Source organism: Ursus arctos, unplaced genomic scaffold (assembly GCF_023065955.2).
Source record: "Ursus arctos isolate Adak ecotype North America unplaced genomic scaffold, UrsArc2.0 scaffold_6, whole genome shotgun sequence".
Taxonomy (NCBI): Eukaryota; Metazoa; Chordata; class Mammalia; order Carnivora; family Ursidae; genus Ursus; species Ursus arctos.
In genome coordinates, this window is record NW_026623078.1 from 66,729,013 (window position 1) to 66,756,197 (window position 27,185).

The 27,185-nt window shown below is 41.1% G+C and overlaps 1 protein-coding gene across 2 annotated transcripts in view; it reads right to left on the reverse strand.

Moving 5' to 3' along the window:
* The window catches only part of SAMD12 (sterile alpha motif domain containing 12), a 368,350-nt gene that overhangs the window by 187,973 nt on the left and 153,192 nt on the right, over positions 1-27,185 (reverse strand). Inside the window, exon 3 of one of the 2 annotated variants that reach the window (XM_026495527.4) lies at positions 21,806-21,935. In XM_026495527.4, the coding sequence (XP_026351312.1) occupies positions 21,806-21,935 (130 nt within the window). The remainder of the gene's footprint in view (positions 1-21,805; positions 21,936-27,185) is intronic. The other variant, XM_057307811.1, reaches the window with a different exon arrangement.

Here is a 27,185-nt window from a genome sequence, read left to right on the forward strand (position 1 = left end):
ACAACCATTATAGAGCCCCCCCCCCCCCACCATCAGCTCCTTCCCCGAGACCTACACTCAGCATCTCAGCAACAAGCCGCCAGAGCTTGGATTTGTGTCCGTGAGCATCTGTGCTTTATCTAGATTTATTCTGTGCATCCATTAGGAAGAGGTGTCCTAAGGTATCAGAAAGCGTAAAAGAGATGATTTTTTTGGGTCTGAGAGTGTTCAGAAATTTTTCTGTATGAATTAATGGTACTGCTCTTCATTTTACATCATTTCAGCTTAGGAAAGATTTCTTAGGAACTTTCTACTTTCAGATAACAGGGGGAAACCTATACTTCAAATCTGAAAGAATAATAGAACACTTTATGGGAGATAATTGAGCAATTTGGTGCAGGGTCAGGGGGTGGGAGGGAAATATGCTGAAATCTTGAATGTTTTCAGTGAATCAGAGTCTTTAGGGGTAAAAAGGTATTAAACAATTGTTGTCAGGCTTGACTATCTGCCAAATGACTGATCATAATGGCACAGCCGTATTTCCTAACTTGGAGGTTTTGCAAGTCATTAATAGCCTGTGCAACATTTACCAGGTGTTTGGTTAAAGCATGCTTACATAAAGAGTTTGCAAATATTTATATCCCACAGAAATCCTCCCACTGTATTTAGCGTTAAAACAGAAGAATCATTTTCCTTTAAAAGACTGTATTTCTCATGAAAGAACATTATTTTTCTAAAAATTGTAAAGAGAAGTATTACTCAACTTTTCCCCCAGGGAAATTATCCCCCAGGATAATGGGGAGGCCAAATTAGGACAAAGAATCACCTGCCCAAAACCACATTTTAGTGACAATTTACCATATCTGAATTTTTTTCTTGAAAATAAAGCAATAGGAAATAATCTTTTAGCATTTGTGGGGAAAAACTAAAGTCTTCTTTGTACCGTCATTTCAACTACAATGAGAGGAAGCCCAATTATTATTTTTCCTCTTGGTTTTGCAAAAGAAGGCTTACAATGTCTTTTAATGTCTGTATGTAAGAGTCAGCTAAACAAGTCCTTACATTCAGACATTAAAAATGAGGATAAAGGGGCACCTGCGTGGCTCAGTTAAGCAAGCATCTGCCTTCGGCTCAGGTCATGATCTCAGGGTCCTGGGATCAAGCCCCACATCGGGCTCTCTGCTTGGCAGGGCGTCTACTTCTCCCTCCCTTCTTCTCTCTCTCCTCCTCTTCTCCCTCTCTCTCAAATAAATAAATATTTTTTTAAAAAATGAGGGTAAATAGACACTCTTCACTGAAATAGATTTATGTTCAAGGGACAGGATTTGGAGGTGGGATAGGGAATATCTCTTGAGGTCTATTAGAAGTGAGAGCAATCTCTTTTGTATCAACCATAAACTGGCACTGCTTATGTGGCTATATGAATAACCCTAGCCACAAAGAATGTTCTAATGAAAAGTATATGTCTAAGGCCCAGCTGTCACTGCTTTCATGTCCTAGTGGGGACACTGCCCAGACTGTCCACTCCCCTTACATACAGGACACCTAATAATGAAGCTGATTAATTCATATCCAAGTACAACTTGACATAATTATTTTAAAGATTGTAATTGGCTGGCTGTCATCTCCCTTCATGTCCATTAAGAGGGCAAAACTTGCATATCAAAGGGAGAATCCTTTTCAGACTAAGTGGATGGATAAGGAAGTACCCACTTAAAAGTCCAAGTCAGACCTGAGAGGTGAGTGCACTAATTAGCTTGTGGGAGAGCTCCCCCTTGAGGAGCTCAAAACAACTGCAAAACTCAACTGAGAAATTACATCGCCAGCTCCTGTCCTTCGGAAGAAAAGGCTAATAAGCACTTTAGGACAAAGAAAAAAAAATCCTTCACATATATGTCTGCCAAAGACTATTTTAGTAAAGGTCCCCCTCCCTCCATCCAAGACATTATTTAACTGGTTCCTCTAACATGAAATACGAAACATACAATGAACCATACCGCCATGTTTGTTCTGTCTCCAGCCAGGACTCACCTCCTTCAATAAACTTGGGGAAAAACCATTAAAAAAAAAAAAAAAAAAAAGGTAAAAGACAACCCTGTTCTAAGGTATTATTTTTTGTGTGTGCCGACTGCTACCAGTAATTAGTTGCTTTACGTTCTGAGAATAATGTGAGGGGTAAAAACAAAAAAACAAAACAAAAAAAAAAACCCCAAACACATCTTGACCAGAGATTGTAATTAATTGGAAAAAAAATTTGGCTGGCTGAGTATCTGAAGATTCTGCTTTATGTTCAAGATGAGCATAGCCCAGAGCTGACTCTACTGAGGTTTTGAAAGAGAGAGAAAGAATGAGGTGATGTTATAATGTCTTCAGTAACCAATCTCCTCCAGGGTAAACAGGCTCCTTTTCCAAGTATGTTTTAAGAATGAGCTATCCAATCTACCCACATAAGTCAAATATGCAAACCTCCAGGGCACATTCCACAGGCAGAAGGGGGGACTTACAAGTCCGGATCTGCTCAGTTAGTGCGAGGACTGAGGAGTGGGCTTTATCAGACCAACCTCCCCTGCGGCCTCCGATGACTTGAACAGATCTTCCGTAAAAGCTGTCTCAATATCCCCATTTATCTAGCGTGGCTTTACCCCTTGCCCTTTAAAGTTTCTGGAGACATTCCCCTCAGCACAATGAAGAATAGACACCAGTGCTCAGTGTTATAAAAGGAGAATAGGGTTTTCTCTCTATCAGATCAGGGCAGGTCAGTTCCAATAATAGTTTAAGTGTTCCCACTGAAGCAGAATCGAGGAGGAGTTTGCAATACTGTCCATCTAAGTCCCAGGACGACGGCGTTAAATGCTGGACGTACGGAAAGACAGAAAAATATCGTACAAAGTGAGAGAAGCTTCACAATTATATCAACTACATTAGCTGTTATTAGCTATAATGATAAGTTAATCAGAACAGGGAAAGAATTTAGGACAAGGGGCATTAATTTTTCCTCCCCAGGGCATACTCTTCAAATTCTGGCAAAGGATAATCGATGATACTACACTTCTACTTAGTATACCTCCGAAGTGCCCTCGGGAGTCAGCCGAAATCGAGGAAATCTTTAAACCTGGGCAAAATCAAATAACAAAGACTGGGTCTCATCTCAAATAACATTGAGCTTGTTGAACTGAATGTTGCAGCTGCCAAAATTCCAGATCAAAGGGAACGTCTTGTGTGAAAAATCAAACCATCTAGCGGTATAGAGTTTCATTGGTTTGGGCTTGATTAGCCTGACCCTGTTACTACCCATGATAACAAGCACAAAGATAACACAGGATAACACTTAAACCCCACTTAACTCTTTCAGGCTTGCCCCCCCCCCCATCTCCGTCCATCTCTCTTCCATCCCTCAAATACTTAACATCTATATTTATACTAATATATGTATAGTATTTGTGATAAATCTGATTTTCATGATTCCATTAACTTTGTGCATTTTGACTTTTCAAAGTGTTCCCAGATTATTAAAAGGTTTTTTCATTTGACCAATCTTGGGGGGAAAAATGCATCAAATAAAAGTTTCTAAATTTCACCTGTTTCTTTTCGGATTTTTTTTTTTTTTTATATGGAGCTAAACAGAATTAGGTTAATGAAGAGATGTGAATATATGGGCTTGTACTAAAGAAGATCCAGTTTCTCAGAAGTAACATGTAGTGAATTCCTTCTTTAAAGGAGCCCAGCTTCCTTCTCAAGCTTCTTCGTGTCTCCATTCTGGTAGTGTTGGCCATTTAGTGATTGCTCAGCAAATGTTTATTGAGTAAATTAATGAGCACTAATATAAAGATAATTGAACAATTAGTAGGTAATGAATGATCTGCAAATTGGCAATTTATAATAAATTACAAATTATTTAATCCATAAATAATTAAACTTCAATCGAGATAATGATAAATATTCAGTGAGTAAACAAATTACTGGAATGAAAAAGGAAGATTCTACTAAAAAATCTGAGGCCCAAACTACAGAATACTTGCAATAAAAAAGAAATGCCATTTTTTTTCAGACACTGTCAGCTGTGAATGGGCACTGAGACAAAATGAGATACACTGTGAGCAGGGCAAGTCACTAAGCCATCTTGCATCATCACCTGTTGTTAACAAAGATGTCTTTAATAGTCAACTGCTCAATGCCCAACAGAATCTCACTGCGAAAACATACTTGAGAGGTTTTCTATTCAAACTCCACCATTTTGCAGATGAGAAATCTGAGCCCCATTTTCAGATGTACGACCTGTACTTGGCTAGTACATTGCTGGCCTTCTTTCCAGTTGGTGCTTTTCTTTTCTTCTCTCCTACCTGCCATTAACTCCACCCCTATTTCTCCAGTGACTACCATGTGTCATTTCTCTGAACTAGTCCGACTTTTGAACTGAGAGGTAGTGGGTTGCAAATAAAGGAAGGTATATTTGTCACGCTTATCCTTTTAAACTACGAAGTTTCAAAGACAGGTACTATACTATTGATTACCTTGGTGACCTGGTTTTACCTGTAGTGGTGTATGCAACAGTTGTTTCTATTGCTGCTGCGCCCAGGAAGTGGAGTAGTCCTGCTGCAGATTCAATGTGTTTCTTAGTCTTTTTGAATGTACTAAGAAAATCCAACTCAAGTGTGTGCAGTCAGAGGTGATGAAGAGGGAGGGATACATACGACAAAAACTTCTAAAAGCAAGCCAGCCAGTTTCTTAAATAAAAAGCAGAAAAAACGGAAAAGGATAGTTTTCCAGCCAGGAAACAGGCTTTTGCCATTATAGCATCCAACATATGATCAAAGAGAAAACATCAGTAAAACATATGTTTTTCCATAGCTTCGAGTCCATCTGTCCCTGACATTTTGCTAATTATCTCAAAAATGGGTTTTGGTATAATTTTCCTTTCCCTTCTATTTCTAGTTAAAGGTAACGCTATCTCTTGGTGAATAACAGCTTCAGTATTAAATGATCTTGAACAACCGTGCCTGGCATATACCCACGCCATTCTGGAGTTCCTGATCTCCTAAGACAATCTTCTCCTCGGTGTCCAAATCTTCCCTTACAGTTTGCGTGTTCTGTAGCATAGAACACCACAGCACGTCTTATAATAGAGAAATATGACCGTACTGAGCATGCAACACGGGCAAAATGATGCGTAAAGAAGGCAAAACTTGCCTTGGACGGGAGCAAACACTACAGCCTTAGGTGTCAGGAGCTGAGTACTGCCATCTACTGGCCACGAGGTCTGGGTCGATTTTCCTCACTTCTCTGAGCTTCAGATTCCTCATCTGAAGAGAGACTCACACTTAGATCAACAGGGTTCTGAGGTTAGATAATGTGTTTGAAACATCACTTCATACATTTCAAGTGTGATACAAATGTCAGTGGGAAATTTCTTATGAGTAAAACAGTCTAAGATTCTAGGGACATCCACAGAATGGCTAACCACACACATTCAGGAAACTGCTTAGAGAAACAAAGCGGCTTTTCCCTTTCCCGTTCTACGGCAGTACTTTTTGTCAGCACCCAGCCATCACTGCATCCGTAACCCCGGAGCCGTCTCCATTTGCTGGGAGAGAGGCCAGTCTCTGACCTGAACTTCACGGGAGCATATTTTGCAAAAACAGAGGTAACTCTCTCTTGTCCCCCTTTTTCTATGGGCTCAACTGAACATCACTGTGAATTTACTGCCAAATGGCAGATGTGAGGCTAAGATCCTTCTGGAATGACTAGAGCAATCCCATCTTTCCCCCTCTAGATACACCTCACCGTCCTCTGAAAGATTTATAAAGAAGGACACTGTGGCAACACGCGACCTTTCGAAACTGCTCACACTATGTTCTCTCCCCGGAAGGAATTCTAATGTCCTCTTGTCTTGTGTTGCCTGCCGCGTACCAACCACAGGGGAAAGACACTGAAAATTTAATGAATTTAAGAAAAGCTGTGCAAGCTTCTCTTTTGGAGGAGCCTTGGGGAAGAGGGAAGCAGAAAGAAAGAAAACATTCAAAGAAATTACACTGCCCCCGAGGGCGGCATCTACAGAGGCTAGTGACAGGGATTTGGAGATGTATTATTTTTCTAGTGCCCATTTACCTACAGGGCTGGTTTCACTACCGTTGCTGGCTACCACCAGGGCAAAGGTGAAGGGATAAGATCAATATCAGAGGGAAAAACACTCGAGAAAGAAAACTGTGACTCCAGAGTACAACAAAGACTAGAGGACGGACATAGCCAGGGAGGGGAGGGTGGGTGTTAAAAACAGAAGCATATGGAACTAGATACACAATTTGTCTGAAAAGCATACATACATACAACACCCAGAGAATAACAGCAAAGAAAATGTTTCGCATTTAACTAATATAGAAACATATTTGCCATATATTTTTAAGTGGAAAAGAGAAGGCTATGCCACTCTCCAAGGTATGACACTGTTCTTATAAGTGTGCACGGACAACAACCTGAAAGGATACACATCGAAATCTTTGGGATTATTTCTGAATGTTGGAATCCGAGGGGGATTTTTTACATGTTTTCCTTTTTCATATATGTATACTTTCTTATTTTTTTCAACATTGAATATACAAAAAGGAAAAGTAATACATGCTTTTAAAAAATGAAGACTTCTAAATTTCTTTTATAACCATCACTGAGAAAACATATTTGGGTGTAGGGAGAAAGAGGTTAGAATAGGGATCTACAAACCATAGCCCATGGGCCATATCTGGCCTGCTGCCTATTTTTATAAATAAAGTTTTATTGGAACACAGACACCTCATCCATTTACATACACAGGCAGAGTCCAAGAGTTGGGACAAAGACCATATGGCCTGCAAAGCCAAATTGCTCTACTTGGCTCTTTACAAAAAAAGGTTGCCAACCCCTGGGCTAGAAGAATCCTTTCTCTGCTATTGAATATCCATTGCACACTATTAGCTGTGAGGAAGTCATAACCTCTGTGTCTCAGCTTCCCCATACATAAATAGAAGGATAATACGTCTTACAGTCATCTTGAGAATTAAATGAGTTAATGCATAAAAAGTACTTACTGCTGGGGCGCCTGGGTGGCACAGCGGTTAAGCGTCTGCTTTTGGCTCAGGGCGTGATCCCGGCGTTGTGGGATCGAGCCCCACATCAGGCTCCTCTGCTATGAGCCTGCTTCTTCCTCTCCCACTCCCCCTGCCTGTGTTCCCTCTCTCACTGGCTGTCTCTATCTCTGTCGAATAAATAAATAAAATCTTAAAAAAAAAAAAGGACTTACTGCTGTGCCTGGCCCATTAAGAAACTCTCAAAAACATTATTCTACTTATTACCTACTTCCTTTTTAAACAAGATACATTATTCCACTATTAGGTTAAACCTAATGAAATTGCCATTTTGTTGGTGAAATTGTTCAACATTGGCAATCTTATATGGTTCAATGTAACCATCCTTTCACCACTTGCTGTTCTCATTTCTCCTGTGTAAGTCATAATCTCTGAGACAGTGTCAACCTCATTAAGGCAGTTTGGGGTTAGCTAGTTTGCCATGAAGAACTGAGAATAAAAACCTAGCACTGTACCCAAATCCAGATGTCTGAAACAATAATGCTGCGTTTGTGTTATGCTTTGTTACTTGTGAAACACTGGCAATTGAGCACGAAAGGTATGTATGGTGTGACAGATTCCATGCTCCTGCCCTGCTGCCCTAAACAGAAGCTTTTCAGATAAAGGATAGTCCTCCCATCCTCCAAAATAACACCTGTCTCTTGATTTTCAGCAGGCCCGGGGAAGCTTCCACCACACTGTGACAATCACTCGTGGTGCTGAGCAGAAATCCAGACACATCCTGTTACAACATCCAGGAAGACCTGCCCCTGAAGGGAATAGGGGACTCTGGTTCCCACAAAATTTCAAGAGTCTGTCATTCAAGTGCACTTAAAGATGGCATTTTGGGGCTTGGTACAGATTCAGCATGGGAGTTCTTCAAAAAGAAAAAAAAAAATCAAATGGGGCTTCTCCAAGAATGAGACGGGAAGACAGATTGGAACATCGATGGAAGGGAATTCTCAGAAGCTGCAGATAGAAAAGTACAGGATGAGGTTCCTGAAAAGGAAGCAGATCAGAAAACTGAAGGACTGGGGCGCCTGGGTGGCACAGCGGTTAAGCGCCTGCCTTCGGCTCAGGGCGTGATCCTGGCGTTGTGGGATCGAGCCCCACATCGGGCTCCTCCACTGGGAGCCTGCTTCTTCCTCTCCCACTCCCCCTGCTTGTGTTCCCTCTCTCGCTGGCTGTCTATCTCTGTCAGATAAATAAATAAAATCTTAAAAAAAAAAAAAACAGTAAAAATGATTAATTTAAAAAAAAAAAAAAGAAAACTGAAGGACTAATCAAGTATTCTCGTCAACGTATATGAAGAAGGGCTTTAAGTTCAGTACTAAGCCTATCAAAGGAAGAACAAACTCAATTTAATCCAATCAACATTTATTAACCGCCTATTTTATGCCAGGCACTGAGTTAACGCAGCTAGAGCTAGTAAGATAAACCAGATGCTATTTCTACCCTACAGGAGTTTCTGGGCTGGTGGAAGGAAGATAAACACATAACCAAATAATGTTAATATAATGTGATCAGTGTTCTAACAATAATAGCAGTTATTCATTCACTGAAAAAATTGTGAAGGAAATACAGAATGGAAAAATTAATTTTGCTTGGAAAGGCCCAGGGAGGGTAAGGAAGAGAGAAACAATTGGAGGTGTGCCTCACAAATTACTTAAAGTTCACTAGGTGGACCCCGGGGCAAGAATGAGAGTGGTCTGCTGCAGTCTCAGGATAGGAGGGATACAAGGAATGGATGCAAATGAACCTGGGGAATGTTTATCAAGGGCCTCTTGTGCCAAGCTTAAGAATCTGGACTTGATCCAGTAGGCATTTAGTTTTTTTAAGCAGGAAGAGATCTGGTCAAGTCTGATTTAGAGAGACAAAAGAACAGATGCTTTCCCAGAGAACCATGAAGTAAGATCATAGGAGGCTGTTCAGGCCGAGACTAGGGAAACTTAGACCAGAAGGATTGCAGTAAGAGTAGGAAGGAGGGAACGTACACTGGATACAGCAGGGCTTCAAACTAGTATGCAAAAGTGGAGGCAGAAAGTCTGAAGACCCAGAAGGGAAAGAGACGAAAAGAATTCTGGCGTGGGAGGAGGGAGAGTCATGCAGGCAGGGAGAAGAGCACAGGTTAGGGGACTGGCCTTCGGGGAGATAATCTCTCTTTCTCAGGGACATAAAGGAAACCAATCAGAAGGGGGTAAAAATAGAGGTGATACTGCAGGGAGGAATGTTAAGAAAATTTATCACCATTGGTGCCTCCTCAGAATAATGAAAGGGGAGAGGGATGGGGGCTTGGTGGAAAGGGAGCTAGGAGTAGCACCGCTGTTGGGAGACTGGGAAAAAGGAAAAGCCAGACATCTGTAAAAACAATAATCCAACAGGATCCTGACTCAGGATCCACTTGGGCCAACGACTCACACATTGGTGGCCTCTATCATCCACACACTCCATTTTTTCCAAGACTGTTCTGAGTTTGTCAGTCCACTCACCACTGGTGATGCTATTATCACTGATGGGTGGTGAATGACATCCGAGAGAGGAAAATTAAGTGTCCTTAATCCCAGAGAGGAGAATTTAGTTTCCTTAGCCTGACACTCAAAACCTCTTCTCATGTAGCCCTCAGACTACTCTTCTGATCTATCTTGACCTCCATCACTCATCCCTCCTCAGGTTCAGAAACCCCAATGCTTTCAGGCTCAGGCACGTAATGCCCGTGTGGGAAGAGGCAAGTGTCTGATGCAAGAGGGGTTGGTGAGGCCTATGGCTTAAAAGCTGTAACATTTTCTTGTTCTCTAGGGTCAGACAAAATTCATAAATACAACTTGGTATTTCGGGGACTTTCTCTTTTAAAATCCTACATAGGACAAATCCAGCCTCCTCCAAGCAGACTTCCCAATTGACCAGGCTCCTAGATAGGAGTTCTTTCTCAAGTCTTCTTTGGTGGTTTCCCTCGTGTTTTCTTTCTTTCATCACTTGCTTGTGCTTATAAGATGGTATCTTTCATAGCACAGAGGTCAGAATGTGAGCTTTGGATTCAGATAGCCCTAGGTTAAAACCTTGACTTTGCCATTTTTGGGTTTTTATGACAGAGACAAGAAACCTGTTTTCTGAGAGTCATTTTCTTCATTTGTAAATTGGAAATAATATTACATTATGGGTTATTGTGACAATAAATTAAATAACTATGCAAAGTACTTACTGGAGTGCCTTGCATGCAAACACTAAAATATTTTTTAAAATAGTTTTCTCCAGCCATATATTTTTATTTATATTTAACAATAAAACAAAACTACACATGTGTGTATATATATATATATATAACATACACATTTATTATCTTTATCTTTCTCCCATCCTTAAGAGCCCCAGGGTACATGTGCAGAACCTCTGTCATGACACTCAGTGGGGGGGATTGGGAACCATGCCCTTTAGAGGCAATCCAAGGGGCGTATATTTATGTTTATTAAACAATGAAATAAAACTATACGTGTGTGTATATACATATATACGCATATATATGTACCCACATTTACATAATTCTTCCCCATTTGAAAAGTGATTTCTATACTCTCCTTTGCTTCTGATAAACCCATGTATGGAGTCTATATAATTACAGACCGACCAGTAATAACTAGTAGCAACTTTGTAAGGTACACTTTATAATATTTTTGAGAAAGGGGAAACTGAGGCTCAGGGAGGTGAAACAGACTTTGCCAAGGCCACACACAGTCAATAAGAAGTCTCCACAGTCCAGGCTTTCTCTAATCTTTATAACTATCCAAGACAGGAAGACTGTCAAGAGCAATTAAACACTTAACAGTCACATTACCCCAAAGTTAGTATGGAAATTGAAAAATATATTTAATGAGACTCTGAAGGAGGAACATGAAAGCCCAAACACAATGGCCTAGAATGATATTGGCCAAGACCTCCTGAGGACAATCGTATTTCATCATAACATTGCCATGGAATCTTAAATATAACCAATCCCACATGTGTGGACTGCTATTTCCTCCATCAACAAATATGGCACCACAATCACCATAAGTGATGCCATTTGAAGGAAGGGCCATTGCTCCACAAAGCAGATTGCCTCTAAAGGGCAAGATTCCCAACCCCTTCATTGAGTGTCATGACAGAGGTTCTGCCCATGCACCCCAGGGCTGTTAAGGATGGGAAATTTGACTTGACAGGATGAGTCCACAGTGTATTAATGTTCAAACAGGGATTGGGAGCAAAATCAAGGGAAGGGTATCTCCAATTTTGTAATCTGACTTCAGTACTTCCCCAAACTACATAAAACAAAAAGCAAAACAAAGCAAAACAGAGAGTAAAGTTATCAATAAAAGGGGCGCCTGGGTGGCTCAGTCGATAAGCATCTGCCTTTGGCTCAGGGCATGATCCCAGGGTCCTGGGATCGAGCCCCGCATCGGGCTCCTCTGCTGGGAGCCTGCTTCTTCCTTTCCCACTCCTCCTGCTTGTGTTCCCTCTCTCTCTGGCTGTCTCTCTCTCTGTCAAATAAATAAATAAAATCTTTAGAAAAAAAGTTATCAATAAAAAAAGGAATGAAACAGACACAGAAGCTAAAAAGCAAACAGATTTATCCAAACAAATCATGTTTCATCAACTTCATTTCTGTGACAGAGCAAAAAGCTCAGTGTTCAGAGTAAGCAGCAAAGGAAGCTGGACTTTTGGTCATATTGAGTAAAATGTGACAGTCTCATAGGGGACTAGAAAGGTTGAATTAAGAGGGAGAAAAGGAAGAAAAGATGGATCTGGTTAAAAGAAAGAATGAAATTGAGTTTGTGGCTATAAAACCTTCATTGTGCTTCTGGAATTTGGACTGAGAAAATAAGCTAGAAGGGTGTGTTTTAAAAAAAATAAAAGGGTGTATCTTGCCCATTTTTGGCCTCCCACTTCTATCTGTGAGGCAACCTGCTGGACTTCCCTAAGAACAGTCTCCTGTTCTCCCATAGTAATGTGATAGTGATAGGTAACGGTTACTGAGCCCCTGCCATGTGTCAGGCACCATTTTAAGTATTTTCTAGGTGTTCCCTCCTCTCACCTGCCAACAGCCTGTGTGGTAGGTCCTGCTGATGTGAAGTACTCAGCAACTGTACTGACCCGGACTCATCCAGTACGCTCTGAACCGCGCTTCCTCCTATCTGTAACGGCTTGCAAGAGAAGCCCCATGCAGATAGAAAGCCTCTAAGACACAGCAAGTATGATTAAAACTGTCAGGGGTTTTCTAAAGCAGGAAGGTCCCATAAGTTACAACTTTGATAAGAACACCTGGCTGGCACTGGCATTTCTCAGGTCCCAGAAGCCTTTGGCTTGGGTCTGTTAACAGGTGCTGGCTGGGAGAAGGAGCAGGATATCTGGCAGGCGAGGGGAGTACTGGATAAGGGTGCAGAAAGCTAGCTCCTGACCCCAGCCCTGCTTTCCCTGGCTGTGAGAACCTGGTCAAACCTTTCACGTTTCATTTCCCAAACTACAGAACCTATAATAGTGAGGGGCTGGGGGAGAGGGGGAGATCACCGAATGAAAAACGGAATCAGGTAGCAAGTAAAATCCTCCCCCCTGTAAGAGTAGTCTTAGTTATTTAAGTCTAGGCAATTGGTTAAAAAAAGAAAATCCTCTAGTTCTTTGATGGATGAAACAAATAGTTCATTTGTGACAAACCCCACTCTTATTTTTTCAAGTAGAATATTAAATAAATGCTATATTTAGAATATCAATGTCCCCTTAAGAGCAGTAGTTTCTTTACAAAAGCCAACAAAGTGGCACTGTTCTGTGATGAAAATGGGAGACATGTTTTTCTTAATGTAAAATTTATAGTATTTTTACATGAGATTTTGGGTGTTAAAATTCCTTTGGTTTATAAAGTGTGGCGAGGGTAATTTTTAATTTAAAAGTATGAATGAGTAAAATACGAAGGTGGCAACTAGATGCTACTGCAAAAATATCTTCTGAAATTGAACTCATCTGTGAAACCCAAAAGCCTTGGCTGCATGAGCACAGCTCAGACAAGCAGAATTGCAGTCAGGCAAGAGCTGCTCTTTTGTCAGCTGTCATCTTCCACCAGTTGGTAAAACCATACCTTTCTTTATAAGAATGTTCTGCTCTCTTCAGATTATCCTTTCAGTGAAAAATGCATAAAGTGGATTTTCAAACTCAATTTCTTTAAGTATAACATATACATTTCCTTATATTTATGTTATGCTATATTAGATTGTTATATATTTATACCTATATATTTATAATATAGATGAATATAAAACCTATCTCCTATCCATCACTTTTTAAAAAATTATTTGAGAGAGAGAGTGAGAGAGAGAGAGCATGTGCGTATGGGTGGAGAAGAGGGAGAGGGAGAATCTCAAGCAGACTCCACACTGAGCCCAGAGCCCAACTCAGGCTCCATCTCACGACCCTGAGATCATGACCTGAGCCAAAACCAAGAGTCGGCTGCTTAACCACGCTACCCAGGTGCCCCTCTTCAACATCTTTAATAGAAATGATCCTACAGCCCGTATGGAAAGACACAGGATGACATTTTCATTTTTTCCTTTTAAAAACACTTTGCCATTTTAGAAAATTTGGAAAGCACACAAGTCTCCCCAAACCAACTCTGAGATATAATTTACATACAACACATTTCACACATCTGAGGTGCCAAGTAGAGAACTTCTGACAAAGATATAAAGCATTTTCATAACCAAAGAAAGTTCCTTTGCTTCTTTTTACCATCTCCCCTCCACACTCCAACCCAAGCAACCCCTGACTGGACTGCCATCACTGCCAATTTTGTGTTTTAGAATTTCATATGATGGAGTCACACCATAGGTACTCTTTGTGTCTGACTTCTGTCACTGAGCAAAACGCGAGGTCCTTTCATGTTACATGCACCAGGAGTCGGTTCCTCTCCATTGTCGAGTAGCACTCTTGGTGTGAATACAGCACCGGTTCCTTTCCATTGTCGAGTAGCGCTCTTGGTGTGAATTCAGCACCATCTGTTCAGCCACGCTACTCTGGAGGGACCTGAGGATTGTTTAGAATTTTAACGCTCCTTCGGATATTACCAGACTGGAATTTTTATGAATATATGTTTCCAATTCTCTTGTGTAAATACCCCAGAGTAGAACTGCAGTATCATTGAATAGTTGTGTGATTAACCACATAAAAACTTCACAGTTTCTGAATCGGGTGGCACCACTGCGCCCAATAACAACATATGAGAGATCTCATTGCCGCGCACATTCAGCAACCCTGAGGACTGCCAGTCATTTGAATTTTAGCCATTTTACGGAGTATGAAGTGGTATCTCACTGTGGTTTTACTTGCATTTTCTGGGTGACTTAACGTTGCTTAGCGTCTTTTCACGCACTTATTGTCCATGCTTTTATCTTCCCTGTAAAGTGTCCAAATCTTCCGTCCATTGTTATTGGACACACCTACTCTTCTAGATTTCAGGGTGATGATCTGCCTTGTGAAATCAGTTTTTGGATGGGTCCCAGCAAAATCATTTTTATTTTGTCCAGCTTATTCCTGTTGTAAAGATTGCAGTGATGACGTCATGCTCTTCACCTATCAGAGCTGAAATCCTAAGCTTTCTGCATCTAGGGAGATGATCATACGACTTTCTGCATTTATTCTATTAATGTAGTGAATCAAGCTGAATTTTCAAAAACTTAACCTTGAATTCCTATGCACACATGATCATGATATAGTATCATTTTTGTCTATTGCTAGATTCAATTTATTTGTATTTTGTCAAGGTTGATGAAGGACAATGGTCTATAGTATACCATTCTTGTAGTATCTTTGTCAGGTTTTAATGTTATGGTTATTCTGACCTTACGCTTTGGAAGTGTTCCCCTTTCCCTCTCTTTTCTGAAAGAATCTGCATAGGTTCAGTTATTGATTACTTCAATTTATTATAAAAGCCTTCAGGGCTTAGGTTGTGTGTGTGTGTGTGTGTGTGTGTGTGTGTGTAGTTCTAATTTAAAATTTATTAGGAGATATGTGGCTATTTAAATTTTCTAGCTTTGAGTTGGTGCTAAATTAAGATTTTTAAGGAATTTGTCCATTTAACCTAAGTATATTGTCATAACTCATTCATACTATTTTATTATTTTTTAGTGTACATAGAAAATTTAATGATACCCCCAACTTTCTTTCCTGACATTGTCTATTTTCCTGGTTCAGTCTAGGTAGATGTTTACCAATTTTGTTATCTCTTCAAAGAATCAACTTCATTAGTTTTCTTTATTGCTTGTATGTTTATCTCATCAATTTCAGCTCTTACTTTCAGATTATGTGTTCTTTTCTAATGTCTTAAGGTAAACATTTAATTTACTGATCTCGAGTCTTCTTTTAATAAAGGCATTTAGTGAAACAATTTTCCTCTCAGTTGTACTGTAGCTGCACACCACCAATGTTTGGAATATTCATGTTGCTATTATTATTCCGTTCAAAATATTTTCTCATTTCTGTTGTGATTTTTTTTCTTCACCCATGTGGTTCTCGGTTGTGTGTTAAGTTTCTAAATATTTGGGATTTTCTGGATATCTTGTTAATGATTTCTAATCTAATGCTGTTGTGGTCAGAGAATATGTCCTGTAAGACCTCAGTGTTTTGAAATTTCTTGGATTTATTTATACCCTTACGTGCAGTGTATCACGGCGGATTATTCTCTGGAACTTGAAAAGAGTGTGTGTCCTGAAGGTTTTGGGCGTAGTGTTCTGTTTGGCATGTGGTAGTGGCTATATAAATTTTTTCAAATACATGAATTAACTGTGATTTAACAATTCAGAGAAAGGGACTGGTCTAGAAAGGGACTCTTTAGAGAAAAAGGAGGGAGCCGGTATAGCCAGATTGAAGAGGAGAGGATGGCTGTAACAGGGAGCGAGTACCCAGGCGTAACAAGGGATGACTGGTTCAAGCAGAGGCAGAAAAGGTTATTTGCAGAAGAGAACAGAGGCATGTCTTCTGGAAGAAGAGGAAGCAGCAGATGAAGATGGGGTGGAGGGGAAAAATATTCAGGGAAATCCCATCAGATAGTCTATACCTTCTCAGTGTAGCAGAAGGAGGACATCTACTAAAGATGAAGGAACTTGGCAGCAGACTTTTTGAGGTCTCCAAACAACAGTCTGCTGGGCTGAAGGAAAGGATGGGGGGGCTATGCCAGGGCTCCACTGGGGTCCAGCAGCAACAATCTGTCTTGGGGGCAGCAGCCATCAAGGGCTTTTCTCAGCAAAGGTTTCTAACCTAGGAACCTAAACAGGACCTACGGGTGGGTTTTAGTTAAACCTCAGCAGAACTTCCTAATAATTACATTTTCACCTATCAATGTGAAAAGTCCTATAATAGGGCTTACCATGGGTAGCAAACCAGTTTGTCTGCAGACCTAAATGACATTCTCCAAAAAGCTTTATTAGAAATGAAGCTGACATTCTGGTCTCCATTTACTCTTTTCATTCAAAGGGGTATTCTTTTTATTGACCTCATAAAACCTGGGATGACACTGAAAGCCCTTTCCAACATTTAGAAGTCTATTATCCTGAATCATCAAAGATGATCAAATTCAGCACCCCTGGTTTAAGAAAGCTGAGGAGTGTCAAGGTGATGTTAGTAAGCTTTCCATCAAAAGGGGTTAAAAACAACAAATTCTGTTGTTGGAAAATTAACTTATGGGAAACAGGCCCTGATGATGTCGGAAACTTTACTGTGCACATCTAGGCTGCTAGAGGTTTAATAAAAAATGTAGAGCAGTTCATACAAAAGAGAAATGTAACAAAACACAAAGACATAGAAAAGGAAACCAACATCCAGAGGGAAACCAATAATGACAAGAAAAGGCACAGACGCAGTGCTGTGATTGTTACGTATGCCCAGCTTTATTTGGCTACACTGGATTCTAATAAGTAGCATACTCACAGTAGATCACATAAAGTAACGAGCTATTCCACTTCTTCTGGTAACTTGTTAACTACATACCCCACTGGTCTCTATGGGTAACATAATAAAGACATGGAAGACAATAGCAGAAGGGTAAAGGGGTGGAACAGCTCAGAGATCAGCACTGAAGGGAATAATGTTAGCAAACACACAGATCCTACAATCCAAAGGTCCAAAAGAGAGAGGTTTCCCTTTTATTCAATAACATAAACAGAACTGCCAAATTTCAGGGTGCTACATCTCAGCAGAATATTTTGAAAACGGGAAAGAGGTGGGGGGGGTTGAAGTACAAAAAGAACCAGAAATATATTCATTTATTTTTCAGGAGACCAGTGGGAAATACTACAAATCAATACTGACCATTTGCAGGGGATATTCGTATGATAACTATTTATTCCTGCAGACTTCTGGACATCTGAAGAATTCCCATTGCTGTGCCACAAAGCAAACTACGTGGAAACCTTTTCCACATTCAAAATGGCTTTTAAAAATATTTTATATTCTGGGGAACTCTGAGTGCTTCACCCATAAAAATAAGTCTTTCAAGTTGGCAGGGGAAAGAACCCTTTCCAGATGGAGAACTTGATGCCGAAGGAGGTAAACTCACTTTAGCAGCCACGGAAACAACACAAGGCACAGCCAGGGGCTGAAACTGCCTCCAACCTGAAAATATTCTTAAATGTGCATAAAAGAGAATCTGAAAGTTGCCTGTGAGCTTACACCTGGCCCCAGTAGAGCTTCCTCATCAACATTCCAAGCCGGCCTCAGAAAGCTGAAGAGAATCTTGCAAGCACAGGAAAATAGACAAATTTCTTTCCTTCAAGCCTAATCTGATGATTTAAATCTATCTATCCTAATGCCTCTCAGGTGTTCTAACCATCTTATGCCTTTTAAGAGCCCTTCTGCGGGGAGGTAACACCAGTAGCTTCTCTTCTGATTAAACACATCTGCCACAAAATAGCAGGTGCCGTCTGGACACAATGAAATTCTCAGAAATTCCAACAGGAAACTTGCAAAAGGTTTTGAATGCTTGTATATGGTAACATATCCTAACGTTTCTCAGACTTTGGAGAAAATGGGGGGAATGTTTGTGTAGAATTTTAGTCCTTCAAACAAAGGCATCAAAATGTTAATAGAGCGGACTTGCTGGCCAAAACATTAAAAAAAAAAAAAATTTAAACTACTGAAGTTAAAACAGGGTGATTTTCAAAAAAGGTTAAAATCAGGACTCTCATCAAATACAAAAATGAACATGTTTAAGATTTTTTTTTAACTTGTTAGTGAAGAAACCAGTAAGATGTAACAACCAGGAGAAAAATACTACAAAGGAGAATCCAAAGAGCACACGCCCACAGATCAGGGAGAGTAACATTAATGTAAAAATGTCAGGCAAACCTCACCTTTTCCGCAGTGGCTAGCAAAGCCAACTGAACCTCCATGGGACAGAATTTACACATCCACGCCAGGATTATTTTGTATTGCTTTAAGTTACCTACAACCTACTGAGCTGTAAAAACAGCGCTATGGAATTAGACAGCCCCAAATGGTGTGCTATTGACGATGCATAGTTTCTCACGGAAGCACAGATTTTCCCTGCACAGATCGCTGACCGTCTTATTTATTGCTGTATTCCCAAACCCGGTATAGGGTAGATGCTCCATAAATACTTGCTAAATGCATAAATGTCTACTACGTATCAGGCATTAAGCTAGGCCCTTCATGGGCATCCTTCCATTTAATTCTCCCAACAACACCCTTTAAAATAATTATTCTCATTTCACCGATGAAAAACTAACTTGTGTAATGTTATACAGCTATTACTTGTCAAAGGTTGGAAGTGGAGGATAAGCAGGGAGGATCCGACCCAGGTCTGTGAAAGCCCTATTTCCCTTCTTCTTTCCACTTAATATACGTCCTTTTTATTTGTCATCACTGTATCATCTGCCTCTAAATAAAGGGATTGTTTATAGGTTACACTGGCATAACAAACACACTTGCTTGATGAACACGAATCGGAGATCCACGCATTGAAAAAAATAAATGGACAACAACACTCAAGAGAATCTAAGCATAAGGAAGAGACACATGAACATCTCTGTTGCAGCCTTGCAGGTAAACACAGGATATCTACCAGCCCAGACACCCCCCTGCCCCACTCCACTCCACCTGGGTGCTCATTTCCCAATTTTCAGAATAATAAAGATAGATGAATTCAATACTGTTTATATGTGGTGTTTGTTTTCATAGAGATCAGAACAGCACTTAGGAGATCGGCAGCAGCTCACATTCGATGCATGCTTCCTAGGACCACGGACCACTCTCACAGTAACACTAGGCAGCAGGTACCATCTCCTTTCTGCAGATCAAGCTGAAGGGCATGAAATCACACAGCAAAGTTGAAGCTCTGGGCTTTAGCCTGGCCCTTGTCACCACCCTCAGCACTCCACTGTTTATCAGGGCTGGTGAAGTGGGCTTTGTCACTGCAGGTCTTAATTTTTCACAAACCTCTTTGCCCTGTTTTTCACAGCCTAGCCTCTAAGGGCACGGCAAGCCCCCACCCCAGTTTCCAGCATCCTGGGGCTGGTAACTGCAGGCTGACTGAAGTCCTATTCTCTGGCCACTTGTGACCACCTGGGAATTTCACTTTCACTCTTGGAGAGGCAAGGGCCAGAGAACAGGGGAACAGAGTGGTTTTCTAAGGTCTCAGTGGAAGGTCAAAAAGATGTAGGCCAAATGTTCATGTGAAATCCTCCTCTGTTCCCTAAGCCCCCAATACTTTTCTGATTTCTTTTCTTGCCTGAAAACAGGCTGCCCTTAGAATGAATAATATGTTTTTAGACACCTCCAGATGAGTCTTGACAAGAATAATAGCAAAATGCTGACAGGTAGAAGGGGCCAATAAATGGCTAACTTAACGGGTCACTTAATATTATTTCATTTTAATCTTCACAACAACTCCTGGAGATAGGTAATTATTATCTTTATTTTGGAGATGAAGAGTGAGGTTGAGTAATTCATCTAGCTTAAGCAGCTTGCCCAAGATTCCAAGAAATTTGTGGTTGACCTGAATCAGTGGTGTTGCCTGAAGACCAAATGGGCCACCAAAAGCAATAGGATAGCTGTTCAAAACCTGTTATCTCAGGCCCACGCCCTCTTTCTTCACGTCCCTTGGCAGAAAGCCTTCGTAAGCGGTATACCATGGACTCCAAGCCAGGAAGCATGAGACTTCATCCTCTACAAACCAGTATAAATAAATGCCTACCCTGCCCTCAAGGGCATCTCACAATTCCTGCCCATAATAAAAGATAACACTACTTTCAAGTAAGATCACGAAAAAGCCTTTGCCATTATTCTATCACACAAGCATTAAGAAACATTAAGCACACATTATCAGATGAAGGCGACCATGATCAGCCAAATGGTGACTGACTGACGGATTGCTTTTAGGGCTGGAATAACTGACCCCGTATGGGATTTCCTCATATTCTTAAGGGAGGGGCTAAGAAAAAAAAATTAGACACCTGGAATCTAAACAAAGTTCTGACACTGCCTTCACAACTTTAGGAATTTCATCTAAAAAGCCATTATTCCAGTTGGTGGTGGGGGAAGCAAAGTGCATTAAGGACAATTTTAATAAGTTAGGAGATTTTCATTCCCTGTTAATTCATCTCGAGCTACACTTGTGTTTCTTACATTTTAAAACGTGTAGGATTTGGTCAGCAGGAATCTAGGATAACCTAGCTCCCCATTCGTTTGTATTACAACCCTTTTTTCCAAATGAAGTTTTTTGTACAATTTGAATATGTCAAACAGATATATAGGGAGCTGCTTTACTTGACACACCCATCTCAACCCAAAGCACACCCCTGTCCCTTTGGCAATCTTTAGCGTACCCAAGGGCTCCGAGGAACACACTTGGGAAACGACCCAGTTGGGGAAGAGGCTTGGCATCCACAGAGCTGGGCTACTCAAGCACAAGTCACTTTCCCACTAGAGGAATAGTTTTCTCCTAGAAAAAGGGAAGACTCTGGACTCGAATCAGGACTTCTCAACATGGGTTCCCTCTGGAGCACAGTGCTGCTGTACAGAGCACGTTGTTCAGTCCGGTCGTTCACATGGTGCTTGTGAAGGGGGAGGGGGGCGGGGGAGGTCTGGAGAAGATCTCCTGACTCTGATGGGCTCCCCAGGTGGCCCCATCCGCTCCTTCTCGCCTACCCTGTTCTCCAATGGAGAGACATGATCCTAAGGGCATTTGCAGTTCATTATACTGTCATAGTTTCTGCTTCCAAGTGCTTCTTGACCTCCACATATAATACTCAAAGCCCCTTGCATCTGAATGGAATCCTCATTTTTGTGTTGAAGGTATTCATCTTAGGAGAAGTTAGTATTATCATGCTCACTTCAGAATTTTCCTATTTTGAAATCTTCCCTACTTAGAACATCTAATCCTGATCCTGTAACCCAGCTAATTTGAAAGACTTCCTTCCTTTCTTTTCTCTAGGATTGGTACACACTCATTTTCTCTAGAGTTCCCCCAACCCCTTACCCTGATTCCCACATACTTGTCCTGGATACTTGGAATCCATGCTTCTCTGTTTAGGCTTATTAAGTAGCATAGCTTGCATGGATCTGGAATCCATCCCCCCTTTTAAAGTAAATCCACGCCAGAAAACTTCAGCAGGGAGATGCATTTCATTGTAAGGGTATGGGAAAGGCCACCGTGGTGGGGAGAGGAAGAGGGAATAAAATAGTTTGGATGCCGCATACTTTACCAGTAATGTCATGCTGTTTGAATGACTCACTGTAGATCTGATACTGATTCGGACAATGTTTCTTCAACCACTTGCAGACATCCTGCTGAGTCCACAGAGCCACTGGTTTTGACAGCTTCACCGTAGCCGACTATGAAGCAAGCAGGAAAAGGTCTGTTAATGCCAGCCCCATGTCTAGAAAGGCACTATTGTTAGAAGTCCTAGCGTGTGTGGCAAGGCTGCAGGCTGGAATTCCTGAAGATAAGTCTCTGGCTGTTTTCCTCCTAACCTCTACAGACCTTTCTCCATACCCGTGAAAACCAGAAGAAAAGATTCAGGTGGAAAAGACCATGAAAACTATACTTATTCTCATGTGATCATCTCTACTGGAAAAAAAGTCCCCAGGAAGTAGTGTTTTCTGACAAATACTTCAACAAGACAATGCTATTGCTAAGCAATTAATTAAATTTTAGGGGTTGGATAGCTGCCCCCCAGTGGCCTTTCTCTGTACTCCAAGAAAGTGTCCATTTCTCATTACCCTCTGAGACCTCTAAGCGTCTAGTGCAAATTAGCCCTGGTGGGTGCTAATAATTATTTTTGGAACACACGTTATTGGATTTAGATACCTACATACTAAAGAGTGCAAGTTGGCCTGGGGGTGGTCCCTTAAAGTCTAGGAATTATGCCACAGTGGGGAAGCAAAAAGTCAATTTCGACAGCACGTGGAGAATGGTAAAAAGGAAACGGGGTGGCTACACCTGATGGAGAAGCCAACCCATCAAGGCCTTTTACTGCTTTCTAGATCTTTCAGGGAGGGGTTTATGTAACAACATAAAACAGAGGTGAAGGGGACCCAGCCTTTGACAGATGGCAGGTTACAAATTCATTCATTCATTAACATGCATCAGCTCTGTGCCAGATGCTGGTCTTCCTCACGGATCCCAGCAACTTGGACGATGCAAGATGAAAGCTTAGCTACTTATAATTTTTTTTTTCATTCCGGATCAGTATTTCTCAACAGAATAGGATTATGATATCAAAAACTCTTTAAAGGATGTTAGGCACCACACAGACCTGGCCTTAAATATCACTGACCTTCTCACTAGGGATCATTTGCTTTTATTTCTCTTTCCATCTTTCAGATTAAGGCCAGGGGAGAGCCTCAATTTTGAAGGACTGTGATTTAATATATTTCAAACACCTGCTAACATTTTTGACAAGGAGGGCTTGCTCCAGCCTCACAATCTTCATCGGAAAGCAACATACCTAACAACAACTGTTTGATTTTATTTTGATTACATTTAAGGTTACTTTTGTTTTATGGCAAATAAATTATGGTAAAAAATAAAATTTCCAGTAGTAATGTCTAGTTTGCTTTTAAAACAAATGTGAGTTTAAAAACAGTTGGTCAATTAAAAAAAATGAAGAGAACAGTAATACAGCTGGTAACAGGATAATAAGTGACATGCACAATTCACATGTGTGAAACACTGCTCAGGTGTTTCTTTGCTTTATTAGTAAATTTCCAGTTGTAGGATTCTTTGGGACATAACTTACAGAACCATCACAAACAATATTTTTTCTTCATGCTGTGATAATGTTTTTCACTCTTACTGTGACAGATAATTTTATACATATACATATATACACATTCATATATATATATCTGCTTTTCATTCACTGTGATTGACATTCCTACACTGATATTTGGGGTTGATGTTCCCTCTCCTCGAATTTCGGCAAGGTCTGTGATGGTCCTGGCCAATGGAGCACAGCGGGATCGATGTTATCTATGTGACTTCCAAGGCAAGGTCATGAAGAGACAGCTTCTGCCTGGCTCATACTCTTTGGCACTCAGCTTTGGAACCCAACCACATGCTGTGAGGAAACTCAGACCACATGAAGACACAAATGCAGGAATTTTGGCCCATTCCCCAACTGATGTTTCAGCTGACAGCCACCCCCAACCCTCAGACAAATGAGTAAACAAGTTGCAGATGATTCCAGCCACCAGTCTTTGAATCTTCCAACCGAGGCTCCTAGACACCATGATGCAGAGACAAGCCAACCCTGCTGTCCCGAGTGAATTCCACTGAATGTAATCCACGAGCATCAAAAATTGTTGTCTTTCACCACTAAGTCCAGGATAATTTATTCTTCAACCCTAGTCACAATTGGAACACTAAGTTACATGCTGGTAAGGACGGATCTATTGTAACTGTGGTCCCAGAATGCCTTGCATTTAAGAGGTGCCACAGAGCCACAATGAATAAGTCCACGTATTAATGAAATGAACCCAGCAGGGAATTTCACGTGTAGCCCTTTGCTGCTCTCCACCCACCCTGTTGTGCTCATGTGGCTCCTAGTCGAATGTGTCAGCCTCCTCCTTCCACCTCAAATCCCTGAGTCACAGGCTGCCAGCCACGTCCCCTGTAAACTCTGTATGCAACCATATCAAATCTTTCCTAATTTTGATGAGCGAGGAGGACCTCGGGTGTGGATGGTGCAAATGAGTGAATGTTGTGTTGTTCAGTTTCTTCCTTTTTGCTCATCATTACCTCCTTTCCTTTACATGATTAGGAGACTAGAATTTTGGCTCTTCTAGCTAGAAATGCACTCACCGTCGTGTTTCACAAGTCAGCACCACTGAATCTGGCTCCTTCCTGCTCTAAAAACTTTTCTTCACATTAGCTGAATGAGTTCACAGCTGACACATCATTACCCTGAAACCCTTTACAAGCTTCCTGCAAGTAAAGCTAATCACATCTTTTGAAAACTCCTATAAACCAGTCATAGATGGCTGTAAATTAGGAAGGCAAAGACAAGAGGATGAAGTTGCTTGTATATCAATATACTAAACTTCCTGGAAGATCATCTTTAACGTGTTCATCTCCTAGGAAACAGAGGACCCTCACTCAGCACCAAGTCAAGCCCCCTCAACCGGGCTTCAGGTAGAGATCAACCCATACATGCCAAGTCAACTCGAGGGGCACCCTCATCAGCCCATCAAATATGCTTTTGTTACAGATTTTCCCTTCGTCATAAATTCGGGTGTTCCGAGGCCAATACTCAAGAAGGTGCCTTGCCTTGCCTTCAGAGTATACTCTTGCTAAGCGTAATTCGGTATCACTTGCTTGGACAGCAATTAACTCAAAGCTGTAGGCATAGATTTTTCAGACTGCAGGAACCTACAGGGATCTGCCCCCATGTAAACTGGCATAAATAAAATGGGGAGGGATAAAGAGTCCTATCATTAAGCACTGCTTGTCTCTTCTTAATCAGAGAGTGATAAAAGTACTGGCCCCATTCAGTAGCTGATTCTTAGCCTTGGCTTTATTATGAAATCGTTATTAGTTTGCTACACATTAATTGTTAAGAGCCATACTGACTCCACTTGCCCCAGTCTGCGGCTGCTTATGGATTCTCAGAGCCGACTTTATTTTTTCTGCCTGAACTGCTCTTTGTGTAGCACGCAGGTGAACCTCAGTTACTTCTCCTCTCACGACTGCCCCATCTCCCCCCATCTCCGACAGCAGCCTAATTGGGGGAGTGAGGGCCATAACCTGATCCTTTTAAAGAGCTTACACCTCCATGTGCAGTTTGGAACAACAAGGAGCCTATGCTAAACTCAAGTCAATCCACGCATCATTGTCCCACTGGGAGGGGCAGAACTGTCAAACTCAGAAGCTCCACAGTGTTATTTCAACCACCCTCCCTTCCTCTGCTCTCCTCACAGCTCTCTTTACACACAACTCCAGCTAAAAATTTTCTGATACGCTCTGTTTCCCCCACCCACCCCCAGTGGGAGCCAAACCCGAAACAGTTCACAAAACAAGCAGTATTTCATATTTATTAGTAATAGTAAACTAGTAAAAAACAACAACAAAAAACAAAAACCCACCCTGCCCGCAAGCAAACATTAAAAAATATTTGCCCCAGTTCCCTTTCTCCTGGCTCAGGTCTACCAAACCATTCTCTGGATTTACAACCCTGGAGACAGTTTGAGTTTGTTGCCCTGAAAGAAGCCAGAGGCAGTTTGTTATCTTAACCCCATGCTTTGTGACACCGAACAGAATCCCAGGCATTTCCTCTCTGAACTGGGCCCGGCCTTTCTCCAGACAAGCTGGAAAGGCACCACGGAAGCTTTCAGGGTCTGTTTTACAAGGAGACCTCCCTTGATGTGGAAGACACATCCCTGAGGGAAAGCTTGTTTTTTTTTTTTTTCTCCCCCAAATGATTCCTTACCCTAATTCCACATTTTCAGCCATGTTTTATAGTAATTTTTGATTTGTATTTAAACGGAGAGAACTCTTAAGTTTTGAGTTCTTTGATGTGAACTTGGAGCTTTTCCAAGTTATAAAGTAACTAAATGCTTTAAAGAAGTTTGATAGTGAACGAACATATTACAAAAAATTTTTCAAGTTAAATTTTATCTTGTCAATTATTCCTTATTTGTTTTGCAATATAAAATCTCTTTAATTTACTAGGTTTTGATTTATAAGAGAACACTGCAATTCTAAGCTCCCAGTGCCTTTATCAACTCAACTAGGTAAGCTTACACGAGGCCCAGTGGGCTGACTGGGGAAAAGCAGGGAACTCAGAGATCATTTATTCCACTGGCAGGTCAAAGTGAGCTTTGTGCCCAAATATCAGAAATTGGCAAACACATTTGCAGCCTCTCATTATATGCAGGTGTTTGCAAGCTTTCCCTTACCATCCTGCAATGTATTTCCCGTTAGCTCACAGTCTTCTCTTCCATTGGTTGAACCATTGCGTAATCTTACTCAAGACTTGGGGGGGAGGATGAGGAGAGTGGAGGAGGAGAAGGACAAACATGCATTCATGTCTCCTTTAACAGCTTTTGAAGCTTATTTACTAACACCCCTCCTCCCCCAAATGGAAGGATGGGCTAGTTCATAGAATCTTTGGCTTTGAACTCATTGATTTTCAAGTAGTAACAATGCCCTCTTCTGCCACCTTAACTATTTCAGGAGTTGAGGAGGTGGTTAGAAAATTTTAATGATTATCTCTCCTGTCTTAGTCTGTTCCCAGGGTAGCTTATGAGTTCTACTTGATCATTCTTGGGTTTAAACAAAAATAGGATGAATGAAGCTCTTAAACTTCATGCCTCTCAAAGAGAAGACATCTCACTGGTAGAAAGTTTACAGATAAAAGTAAAATCTCCTCTTAGATGAGTGGAAGATACATATATGTAGTGCTATTTTACATTCTTCTGTCTTTAAGCATTGCTTTAACATGACCAGGGCTCTCCATGCTTCCTCAGTTGCGGTGTTCATCTCTTCTATGCAGTGTAGCAATAATGGGTAAGCAACTTCAGGAATTTTTCCAAGTAAACAGTGTGGCATTACGAGTTTCTTCAACTATTCGTCACATGGCATCT